Source organism: Ptiloglossa arizonensis, chromosome 6 (genome assembly GCF_051014685.1).
Source record: "Ptiloglossa arizonensis isolate GNS036 chromosome 6, iyPtiAriz1_principal, whole genome shotgun sequence".
NCBI lineage: Eukaryota > Metazoa > Arthropoda > Insecta > Hymenoptera > Colletidae > Ptiloglossa > Ptiloglossa arizonensis.
In genome coordinates, this window is record NC_135053.1 from 21,449,369 (window position 1) to 21,462,456 (window position 13,088).

The 13,088-nt window shown below is 45.3% G+C and overlaps 1 protein-coding gene across 2 annotated transcripts in view; it reads left to right on the forward strand.

Moving 5' to 3' along the window:
* LOC143148748 (ankyrin repeat domain-containing protein SOWAHC-like) overlaps window positions 1–13,088 on the forward strand; it is a 189,168-nt gene that overhangs the window by 35,801 nt on the left and 140,279 nt on the right. For both annotated transcript variants that reach the window (XM_076315399.1, XM_076315400.1), the window contains one exon: window positions 755–859. In XM_076315399.1, the coding sequence (XP_076171514.1) occupies window positions 755–859 (105 nt within the window). The remainder of the gene's footprint in view (window positions 1–754; window positions 860–13,088) is intronic.

Below are 13,088 nucleotides of genomic sequence, written 5' to 3' on the forward strand. Positions count from 1 at the left end.
TGTTCTTCAAACGTGCAACCGATTAACCTGAAATTTTACGTATGTTGTTTGGACGGATGGGGAATTAATCGGGGAAAAGTACACGGTGGAAATATGTGGGAAAATTTTCTGGGTGTACTATGAAATAGTACATATGAAATAGTAGTAATCGCGATCTTTGATGCTAATTATTCGGGAAGTTTGCGATCGTTTCTTTGGAAATCAGGTGCAGGTGAAGAGCACTGTGAATGGATAAAATTGTTTCGTAAAATGACTCGGTAAATCCACAGGTTGAATAATTGTCAATGCATCCGAAGGGAGTCCCTGTTCGGTCCGATTTGTGAAACTGATCCGAGTTTGTGGGAAAACGTGAATAATTTAAAAAAAAATCTTCGACCCTTAGAAAAAGTCTAGTAATTTAAAATTTTTCTAAATTTTCTAAACTTCCCACTTTCTAACGAGGGACACCATCGAAAGGTCAACAATCGCGAAAAACTTCCAACCTTCTACTAAAAAAACCCAAAAACCCTTCTCGACGAGAATCTAAAGTCTCCCAAATTTTCTAGACTCCCACTTTGTATCGCAATTATCAACATTATCAACTCCCAAGTTTCAACTTTTAAACAAAAGAAAAACCATCAAGATTCCTCAAACCATTCAAGTTTCATACGAGAAGTAAACCGACCGGTGATAATCGGGACACCGCAGATCTCCGTACGGTACCGTTCGTCCGGTGCAACTCGTTAACCGAAACGTTTTTCGTGCCCGCGAGTAGCAACTGGACGGCAAGTCGCGCGAATGGTTGGTCCGAGCTGCACAGGGTGACTACCAAGCGTTGGCGAAGCTGGCCACGGAGGAACCACGATTGACCCGGCTCAAGGTAAGCTCGAATCGCATCTCTTACTTCTGTTTTTCCATCGTTTATTATTTCCAATGTTGTTTATTATTTCCAACTGTACAATGTTGTTTCTCGTTCATATTTCGTCGCGTATCGCTGACGGGAGCCCGTGCGACGTAACCGGTGCCCCGAACGGGAACGTGCACCGCTCGTAAATTAACCTCTCGGACTTTTCGAAATAATTACCTATCGAGGTGCGTGGCGCAGGTTGAAAAAAAATTGCGGATTCGCGCGCGATCCATCGACCCATAACGTTCTCCTCTCTGTTATCGTTCACGCGCACACGGTCAATGGATCTCGCTGAGTTACGGCCGCGCCGCCTCGGGTGATAATGACAAAGGTGGCGGGCCAGAGGTTCGGAAATATAATTACGGTGTGGCTTACCGTAGGCTCGGGATCAGGCCGTTATTACACGCACGGCGGAACTTAACACCTGCGGCGTTGTAAATTCGCCGTTTTCGCGCGCCCGCCATTGACAGGTCAATAAATCTAAGGGCCCCCGTGGCAATCAGCCGGGCCGGTGTACACCAAACCGCCAATATGTGGAGCGGATCACCAGTTGTCCGATGGTAACGAGTTAAAGGATTATTCCCGGTATTGATATTCGTTATAATACGTGGAGAGGACGACTGACCTCACGGACGAGTTGCCTCGATCGTTTCGGGTACCTCGGTGTGGGGTCACGTGTTTCTTTGCTATGGGGTGTAAGAATCACGTGGACGATTTTTACGGAGAATTCGCGAGGATGGTTCGATTGGTCGTTCGAGATTGCGTGGACCAACCGAGTTGGACTTTTAAGCCATCGCTGTTGAGAAAGGTGGGGGTAGAAGGTTAAGCCGAGAGGTTAAGTATCTTGGGTCGACGAAGTTAAGCGCGCGATTAGTCGGCGCTAATTCTTCTATCGCGCGCGGGTGGCTGTAAATATTTATTTTAGGGAGGGTTAAATATCGATGGGAATCTACGTGGATTTTCTGGTTTGTGGGAATTGATGGAAATACTGGCGAAATCTGTGCCCCGTTCGTCACTAGTTTCTTTATAGGTTCTCTGGGTTATATTGTAAGGAAGGATAACATACTACTGAAATCGGTGTTTCTTTGCATTCTAGTTTTCTTAGGTTTGCTTAGGTTTGCTAGTTTACATCGTAAGGAAAGACGAAATATTTTCTAAATTTTAGAGACTAGGTTGCATGATAGTTTTCTTAAGTTTCCTAGTTTACATCGTAAGGAAGGACGAAGCATTTAAATCTTAGGGATTAGGTTAGATTCTAGTTTTCCTAGATTTTTTAACTTATATTGCAACGAAGGACGAAACACCATCACAAGGTTAACAATCGCAAAAAATCGATTCAAAACATTTCCAACCTTCTACTTACAAAACCAAAAACCCTTCTCGACGAGGATCGTAAGTTTTCCAAATTTTCTACTTCCCATTTTCTAACGAGGGACGAAATATCATTGAAATATTAACAACCGCGTAAATTCGATTCGAAATTACACTTCCAACCTTCTATTTAGAAACCACGAATCCTCTTCGACGAGGATCTTAAGTTTTCTAAATTTTCTTAGCTTCTCACTTTCTATTGCAACCAAAAACAATCTTGTAAATTCGATTCGAAACAAATGCTAGCCTCCCACTCGAAACCCACGAATCCCCCTCCTCCAAGGATCTTAAATTATCCAAATTCTCTCACTTTCTACTGCAACGAAAAACACCATCGAAAACATTATTAAAACATAATTAAAACTCCAATAAGCTCCTCCTGGAACTATCCCCTTCTCAACTTAGAGTAGAGTTCGGGTCAAGTTAGAGTCAAGTTAGGATCAAGTTAGAGTCAAGTTAGGATCAAGTTAGAGTCAAGTTAGACTCACGTTAGAGTCAAGTTAGACTCAAGTTAGAGTCGAGTTAAAGTCAAGTTAGAGTCAAGTTAGACTCAAGTTAGAGTCAAGTTAGAGTCAAGTTAAAGTCAAGTTAGAGTAGAGTTAGAGTCAAGTTAGAGCCAAGTTAGAGCTAAATTAGAGCCAAGTTAGACTCAAGTTAGAGTAGAGTTCGGGTCAAGTTAGAGCCAACTTAGAGTCTCGATTTGAGTCAAGATAGAGGACTCTTTACTCTAAGCTCTATTCGGAAGTATATTCTTCGTTCATTCTCGTCACTGGAGTTCCACTTAAAAGATAAATACAATTCCCAAGAAATAAGACAGTACCAACCTTACCAAAAAATACTCTCGAAGCAACTAGTCCTCTCGAGTCTTTATCAATAAGACTCCACCCCTACCTACCCTCCGAAAAATCAAATCTCGTGTCTTCATCCAGGAGACTTCACCACTGCCTACCCCCCGAAAAATCGAATCTCGTTGAATCCGCCCTGTCAATGATACCCTCATATCCACCATAACCATCGTCGGATCATCATCGTCGCGTTAGCAACGACCCGTACGCCAAAAACAATTCACCGCGAACGAGGCTCTGTCGTTCTTGTTATCACGCGTCGTATCCCATACGAGCGTTCCTGAGCCGGCCTTAACGGCCGTTCCACACCTAACACCGATGGAAAACTAAGAGAGGAAGGAAACCTCGAGCGTGATGGCCGTGGATGGCACGGGATGGAAAACGGGCGGGAAAACTGGGGGATGCGGCACGCTGTCCGTGGAGGTGGTCCGCGAAACGCGAGAGGGTTGGCGTGCGGTGCGCCCGAACCGCACAGGGGCTGCGCGCTGAATTCATTCCGCTGGACAAGGTTGCCCCACACTCTCCTCCCCTCCCCTCCCCTGCGCACGGCCCCGTCCCTTGGGATAAATTGGCCGAACCCGCGTGTTTGCGGATAACATCGCCGCGATATACCGCTTCGCCTATGGCCGCCGTTACGAACGTAACCGTACACGGCCACGGTTTTTTTGCGACGCGTCTACTCGCGCACCGCTGGAAATTGGCAACGAGCTCCGTTGTCTTTCGCCGCGTCTGTTCGCCCCGCGGCGCATCCTACACGCGTCGTCTATCACGCGCCGCGGAACGCGGAACGCGTACCATGCGCGAGAAACCCGGACGGAAAAATGTTTTTGCCCCGTGGCTGGCCCAGCCATCGTTCCCGGTTGCTTTTCACCAACGGTCCACTTTGTATTGTATCTTTCATCGGGAGGTTGTTTATTGTGTCTTACCCTGGAGTATTTTCAGCTATCGGGACCATTGATGACCGTTCGAGTCCAGTTCGAGGGATCGTGTCGCGTGAACGCATCCGGGGAATGCTGAGATCGGGTTGTATGAGGAACGACTGGGTTTCGAACGGTTGTAAATAAATGTATCATCGACCAAGAGCGAGTTTCACGCTCGATACTCTCTCTCTCACCGCCGCGCGTACCACCCGTCGATTACTGGGAACGGAGTGCTCGAGACACCGAGCACTCGGTTACTCGAGGCTTGTTACGGCGGTAATTTCGGTCAGTGTGTGTACCTCGATACGGAAATTCGTTATCGTTCGTATTTCGGGCGGTTGTAACATCGTTTCCAGTCGGGCCTTCGACACATGGGATATATATTAATCCATCGATGAATATGCAACGCCGGGTTTCGCGACGGGTTAGCGAGGGCGACGGGACGCAGGAGACAAAGCGAAGCAAACGACGGGTATAGGGATGTCGAGCGCGGCACGGGGGATGGAACGTCGCTAGGCATTCCAATTATTCCCCCAGTAATTAAATCAACACGGAAGCTAATCAACGTTACCTACCGCTCGACGTTCGCTAGCCCTTTGCCCAATTTTTTCAACGATAAATAAATCGGACCATTAACCCGATACCGCGGTGATGTCGCGGCGATTTTGTGTTTTGAATTTCCTTCTCGAAGGCCGGGAAATTTTCACGAGATCGATTACGGTGTTTCAATAGACACATGTGAAGTCGTGCTAAACTGTAGTGGCGAGAATCATCCGAGAAATATTGTCCAGGTAGAGACATTGGTCTGTAGTTCTCTGTACTCTGGTTTGGGTGAAGACATGGGAGGACTGGTTACTTCGAGACTATTTTTTGACAGTGTTGGTACTGTCTTATTTTTTGGGAAATTGTAGTTAGCTTTTGTGTGGAACTCCTGTGACGAGAACGACCCAAGAACTTCCTTGCGACTAGAGCTTAGAGTTCAGAGTCCTCTATCTTGACTCAAATAGAGGCTCTAACTTGACTCTAACTTCACCCGAACTCTACTCTAATTTGAGTCTAACTTGGCTCTAACTTTGCTCTAACTTGTCTCTAACTTGGCTCTAACTTGGCTCTAACTTGACTCTAACTTGAGCCTAACTTGACTCGAACTTGACCCGAACTCTACTCCAACTTGAGTCTAACTTGGCTCTGACTTGAGTCTAACTTGATTCTAACTTGACTCTAGCTCGACTCTAACTTGAGTCTAACTTGAGTCTAACTTGAGTCTAACTTGGTTTTAACTTGACTCTAAGTTGAGTCTAACTTGACCTGAACTCTACTCTAACTTGAGTCTAACTTGCCTCTAACTTGACTCTAACTCGACTCTATCTTAACTCTAATTTGACTCTAAGTTGAGTCTAACTTGACTCAAACTCGACTCTAACTAGACTCTAACGCGACTCTGATTTGCCTCTAACTCGACTCTAATTCAACTCTAACTTGACTCAAGTCCCTCTAACAGCGATGACAATTATTATTGGGTTGTTCGAAAAGTGATTTCGTTTTCTTTTGGTGAAAGTGAAACACGATTTTTTTAGAGTGTATAAACATTCTATTAAATTGTATATTCTCCATTTTGGGAAACGAAATGACATTCCTAACAACCCAACAGTACCACCCTTGGACACTAGCCCCCGCATTCGTCGTTACTTGCTTCCAAATTTCATAAAGAACCAAAGTTACAATTACGTACTTGTAACAAAATATATTACAAGTAATCTTGCGATCGAACCGACGATCAAACACAGTTACCTAAACAATATAGATTTTCGAAGCACACTGTACGCTCTAAGAATTGTCGAGCTCTGTAATCTCTAATTGCTATAATCGACCCAACGAGACGATTTAATGGACGTGAACAATTCCACTCGACCAAAGACACGTCATCTTCGACGAGCGAACCATACTCTCTCGTTTCATTCGTCTCTGCGTATCGATCTGGGTCTAGATACTTTCGTGCTCGTATCTTCGAACGAAGAGGATTAAAGAAGCGCGAGCTTGCACTTCCGCGAGGTTTGCGCGCGGAAATCTCCCTTGGACGCTCGGTAGCTCGACGAAAGATTCGGTACGAACGCTCTCGAACGACCTCCTTTTTCCCGGGCGTTAATTAGCCATTTCTGGCACGTTGTTCGGTATTCGTGCACCTTTGTATTTATTGTTTACGAGGCACCGTCGGGAGTCACGGCGCGTAGCTTTCCTTTTCTCGCGGATGGTTTACGAGCCCGTATTAAAGAGCCGTTCACACACGTGGCCTACGTGATCGGTGCTCGAACGCCGTAGACGGCCATTGTATTCGCCGGGTCAGGTGTACATCGTCGCCGGGGTACCGTGTGCCCATTATACTTTATTAACGGACGCGTCTGGCATCGCGATAGATTCGCCTCTTCGATTCGTGCGTCCCTCGGAAACGCGGCACGGGTGTGCATCGAGCTGACGAGCGTCTCCGTTATGTTCTCGAAATCTTTGAAATTTCCCTCTACTCTTCGTTGTCGAACACCACCGTACAATAATCACTGACCCGTACGAGAACGAGGACTATTGTAAACAATACTCGCGGGTCTCACGGATGACGAATGTAGTAAACGCTCTAGAAATCGGTTTCACGGTGGTCGAATCGAACTTTTAGATCTACGAGACACTGTAACAGAGGCTATAGTAAACACTACGCGGGTCTCACGGGCGACTACTCTAGTAAACGCTCTAGAATTCGGTTTCATGGTGGTCGAATCGAACTTCTAAATCTACGAGATATTGGAACGAGGACTATAGTAAAAACTATTCGCCAGTCTTCTTACGAACGACTCTGGTAGACGCTCTAGAATTCGGTTTCACGGTGGAAAAATTGAACGTCTAGATCCACGAGACATTAGAACGAGGACTATAGTAAACACTATTTGTGGGTCTCACGAACGACTCTGGTAGCTGCTCTAGAACTCGGTTTCATGGTGGACAAATTAAACTTCTAAATCTACGTGACACTGGTACGAGGATCACAGTAAACAATATTCACGGGTCTCACGGATGACGGCTCTAGTAGACGCTCTAGAACTCGGTTTCACGGTGGTCGAATCGAATTTCTAAATCTGGAGTGAGGACTACCGTAAATATTGTTTAGTACTATGAGAGGGTTTTTCACGAACGACTCTGGTAGGTGCTCTAGAACTCGGTTTCACGGTGGTCGAATCGAATTTCTAAATCTCGAGCGTGGACTACTGTAAATAGTGTTTAGTACTATTAGCGGGTTTTTCACGAACAACTCTGATAGGCGCTCTAGAACTCGGTTTCACAGTGGACAAATTAAACTTTTAGATCCACGAGACATTAGAACGACAACTATAGCAAACACTACTCACGGGTCTCACGAACGACGACTCTAGTAGATGCTCTATAACTCTGTTTCACGGTGGACAAATTAAACTTCTAGATCCACGAGACATTGGAACGACAACTATAGCGAACACTACTCACAAGTTTCAGGAACGACGACTCTAGTAGACGCTCTAGAACTCGATTTCACAGTGGAAAAATTAAACTTCTAGATCCACGAGACATTAGAACAACTATAGCAAACACTGCTCACCGGTCTCACGAATAACGACTCTAGTACACGCTCTAGAACTCGGTTTCACAGTGGACAAATTAAACTTCTAGATCCACGAGACATTAGAACGAGGACTATAGTAAACACTATTTTTGGGTCTCACGAACGACTCTAGTGGACGCTCTAGAACTCTGTTTCACAGTGGACAAATTAAACTTCTAGATCCACGAGACATTACAACGAGAATTATAGCAAACACTACTCATAGGTCTCACAAACGACGACTCTACTAAACGCTCTAGAATTCTGTTTCACGTTAAACTTCTAAACTTCCAAATCCAACCATCACCGTATACGTCCTCCGCGACAAATATCGGTCCCGTTCCAGTATCAAAAATCCCAAAAGTAAAAGTTCCATGAATCGCGGTTTTCTTCTACCATCGCGGTCGACCCCCGTAATTCGCAACGAACGAAATATCGTACCGGAAAGCTGTTAGCAACGATCGCGGCGTTATATATTGGCCGAGCGATGTTGGCCTCGTCCGTGTATTTATCCGGTGGTATCGGTCGGTTTAATAACGCCAGGCAATCAGAAGGTGTTCCCTCCTACCTACTTCTGCATTCGGCGTACACCCGCCGCCCCTCGCCGATAAATAATAACCATTTGTATCGGTTTCTAATTACTCGCTCTAAGCAAACAAATAAACGGCGAACGGGACGAAGAGAGCGAGCAAGAGTGAGCGAGTGAGTGAGACAGATAAAGAGAGAGAGAAAGAGAGAGAAATGGAAGGAATACGCGCCGTGAGAGGCAGCCTTAATGTTATGGTGGCTGCGGGCTGATTTAAGGAGTGTGGGACCGCCCACCTCGAAGATGCATCTCCCGGCCGGCCATCGGTCCACCTGTTATGAGTGTTTCAACGCCACTGTGCGTTCCTCTTTTTTCAGCCCGTGGTCGGTTCCCGATACCACGTACCGATACCGGTGAAAAACCATCGGAAATACCGCCGGCGTAATTAAATTGCTCGTGGGGTAACCACCGCGCCGGATCCACCGATTCCCATTCGCTCTCTCTCTCTCTCTCTCTCTCTTATTCTCTCTGTCTCGCGCGGTCTACCACATCCAGGAACGATCCTCAATCTCGAGGGACGAACGAGAGGTGTACGGGGTGTGCCCCGTCCCCGCTGTCGCGACTAATAACCGGAATGTCCATCGGGCCGCGGCTACAGCCGCGGTATATCATCTCCGTTAAGAGAGAAACGCGTCGCTGGTGGAATTCGCTTCCAGAGGTACGCGATCCTTTCCACGGCACGGATGACGAGGATGATCGATAAGAGGCACCGCGAGAGGAGAGACGCGTCCTCGCTTAAAAGGTCCTCGAGAAAAATGCCGACGGTAGTTCGTTACCGGTGGGCTATTAGCGGGCGTAACGCACGTCGTGGCAGCGTCGCAGGACTAAGTAAACCCTGGCTAACAAGGAGGCGTACCCGACGGCCAACGAATGATCTACCGATCCCGTAGTCGGCATTATATCGTTCTCCGTTTCTCTACCTACGGGTTCACCGTGAACCGTTTCCTTCCCGCCACGTTGAAGCACTTCGTTCTTCTTCCAACCGTCGTCGACCGTTCTTTTCTCCCTCGTAGCTCGCGCGTACACGCATCCAGTGGACCTGCCTACCTATAGGCAAAAATATACCTGCACCTCCTACCTACGCCCCCGAATATTAACGCTCTGATTTATGCGCGTAATTATCTCTAGTTATTTTCTCAGGAAGGCCCCGGACCGGCGCGCCTTCTCGTTGCCTCGTCTTCGTAGCTGCCGGCGCTGATACACAACGAATTAACTGTTCCTTCTTCCGACTACCCGTTATCCTACCCTCCTCTTGGTTTCTGTCGCGGACCTGTACCGCGACTGTTTAGAACCACGGCTCGTTCCGACGCGTAATTGCGTTCTTATTAACCCATTGCGGACGAGCGCCGCATACTACCTTGATCAAAAAGTTTTAGGACTTTATTCATAAAATCAAAAATACAAATTTATTCGTCCAAATCGATATGGTCCCCTTCAAAGTAGTCCCCATTGACTGCAATGCACTTGCGCCAGCACTTGATCCAATCCTCGAAACACCGCTGGTACTCAATTTTCGGTATGTCCATCAGAGCCGTCTTCGATTTTGTCATGACCTCCTCTCGGGTACTGTAACGCGTTCCACGAAGCGGTTTTTTAATTCGGTTGAACAGAAAAAAGTCGCAGGGAGCCAGATCTGGTGAATTTGAAGGCTGCTGGATAGTGTTCGTGTTGTTTTTCGTCAAAAACTCGCGGATAAGGATCGCATTGTGCGCCGGTGCGTTATCGTGGTGCAAAATCCACGAGTTGTTTGCCCACAAATCTGGCCTTTTTTGACGAATTGCTTCGCGCAAACGTCTCAAAACGCCCAAATAATATTCTTTGTTGACTGTCTGTTTTTCTGGCAAGAATTCTTGATGCACAACACCATTGTAATCCATGAAAACCGTGAGCATCGCCTTCTCTCTTGACTGAAAACGACATGGTTTTTTCGGTCTCGGCTCTTCCGGTGCACGCCATTCACTCGCTTGATGTCTGGATTGTGTGTCATACTCATAAATCCACGTCTCATCTCCAGTGATGATACGTTTAATAAATGTTAGGTCGGATTCGGCCTTGGAAATCATGTCTTTCGCGATTTCAACGCGGTCCTTTTTTGCATGAAATTGAGGTCTTTCGGCACCAGTTTTGCAGCGACACGTCTGAGGCCCAAATCACTAACCAAAACGTCTTGAACGGATCCATAAGCAATGTTCAAGTCCTCTGCCAGCTCTCTGATGGTCAATTTGCGGTTTTCGGACAACATTTCTTGAATTTTATCGATGTTTTCATCGGTTTTCGACGTTGTCGGCCTGCCACTGCGTTTGTCATCCTCGACCGACTCACGACCACTTCTGAAGCGTTCGTGCCATCGAAAAACATTTGATCTCGAAAGAGTATCGTTGCCGAAACACTTCTCCAACATATCCAAGGTCTGCGGACCGTTAAATCCGTTTTTTACACAAAATTTAATGCAAACTCGTTGATGCTCAAATGATGCCATTTTCAAAATCGAAGACACGAACAAAGGAGATGTGCTCAGTACAACGTAACTTTTACAAATATCAAGCTATGATGCTGAAATTGGAAGGAAGTGTTAATGACAGATATGGTAACTTAACAAAAAAAAAAAAAGAAACAATCGGGTGATTGACAGCGACACACGGGGGACAGTCCTAGAACTTTTTGATCAAGGTAGTAGATGCGTTTTACGCAAATCATCAAATTGGCCGAAGAACTCGTATAAGAGTTTGGCGAAAACAGTCGATAGAGCCGAGAAACGCGTATATGTGTCCCACATAAATGCACGTCGATGGCCGAGGTTAAGCAGAGATATGCCCTGGTAATTTTAAATGACTATCGCGGCAGGTGCTCGGCAACACGGTACGGTTCACTTTGAACCGTGCCGTCCGCAAAGGGTTAACTGAGGATGGATTCATGTGGGATATGGGACACACGGTAGTGGAGAGTTTGATTTGTGGTGATGATTGGTTGTGTTTGAGGGACATGGCGAAACGATCGTTGTTAAGATCGCTTGTGTTTGAGGGACACGGTGAAACGAGCTTTGGTAAGAGTTGTGGAGATTCTCATGGAATGATGTTGTGAGGTTTGATAGTTGAGTGGGAATCGAAGCGTGATTGTTTGGTGGAGGGTGTTTGTACGTAGTATGGGTCGAAATCTGTGGCGCGAATTGGGTTAGATTTGGTGTAGGTCTCGAAGTAAATGGAAAATGAAGAGTAAGTGCATTCGAAGGTTTAGTACGCGTGGAATTGTGTATGTATGTAAGTTGGGTCGAAATTTGTGGTGTAAGTCGGGTCAGAGGGTGTCTAGGCCTCGAAATAATATGGAAATAAAGAAATAAAGAATAAGAAAAGTGCATTTGAAGGTTTAGTATGCGTGGAACTGGCTATGTATGCACCTTGGGTCGAAATCTGTGGTGTAAGTTGGGTCAGAGGGTGTCTAGGTCTTGAAATAATATGGAAATAAAGAAATAAAGAATAAGAAAAGTGCATTTGAAGGTCTAGTACGCGTGGAACTGTTTATGTATGCACCCTGGGTCAAAATCTGTGATCCAAGTCGGGTCAGAGGGTGTCTAGGCCTCGAAATAATATAGAAATAAAGAATAAGAAAATTGCATCGGAATCTTCGGTTTCCAGAAAAGTGCATTCAAAGGTCTAGTACTTGTGGTCCAAGTCGAGTCAGAGAGTGTCTAGGTCTCGAAATAATGTAGAAATAAGGAATAAGAAAATTGCATCAAAATATTTGGTTTCGAGAAAAGTGCATTCAAAGGTCTAGTACGCGTTAAATTGTGTATGCATACACCGTGGGTTGAAATTTGTGATGCAAGTCAGATCAGAGAGTGTCTTGGTCTCGAAATAAGACGAGAGGAAAGAATGAAAAAATTGCATCGAAGTTTTTGATTTCGAGAAAAGTGCATTCGAAGGTCTAGTACACGTGGAACTGTGTATGTATGCAACCTGGGTCGAAATCTATGGTATAAATGGGACCAAAATGATTCTACACCGCGAAATAATATGAAAGTAGAGAATAAGAAAATTGCATCGGAGTCTTCGATTTCGAGAAAAGTGCATTCGAAGATCTAGTACACGTGGAACTGTGTATGTATGCACCGATTATGGGTCGAAATCTATGGTATAAATGGGATCCAAAAAAGATTTTACACCTCGAAGTAATATGAAAGTACAGAATAAGAAAATTGCATCGGAGTCTTCGATTTCGAGAAAAGTGCATTCGAATGTCCAGTATGCGTATCCAGTATATACTGTGTGTATATGCACCCTGGGTCGAAATTTGTAGTCCAAGTCACAAGAAACTTTCTAGATCTCGAAATAATATAGAAATAAAGAATAGGAAAATTGCATCGGAGTTTTCGGTTTCGAGAAAAGTGCATTCGAAGATTTAATACGCGTAGGACTGTGTATGTATGCACTTTGGGTCGAAATTTGTGGTACAAATGGAACTAAGATTCTACATCTCGAAATAATACGAAAATAAAGAGCATGAAAATTGCATAGGAGCTTTCGGTTTCGAGAAAAGTGCATTCGAAGATCTAATACTCGTAGGACTGTGTATATATACACCGTGGATCGAAATTTATGATAAAAATAGGACTAAGATTCTACACCTTGAAATAGTACGAAAATAAAGTGCATGAAAATTGCATCGCTCTTCGGTTTGGTGAAAAGTGCATTCGAAGACCTACTACGTGTCGTGCACCTGACCCTGATGTTTACGGATTCCATTACGGTCAACTGCCGCGATTGTTTTCACGTTGGATACAATGTCAGGCATTGTTTACCAACGACACATAGTTCACCAGATCCTCTCTTCAAACGATAGTTCTTTCGTATCGAAATGCAGT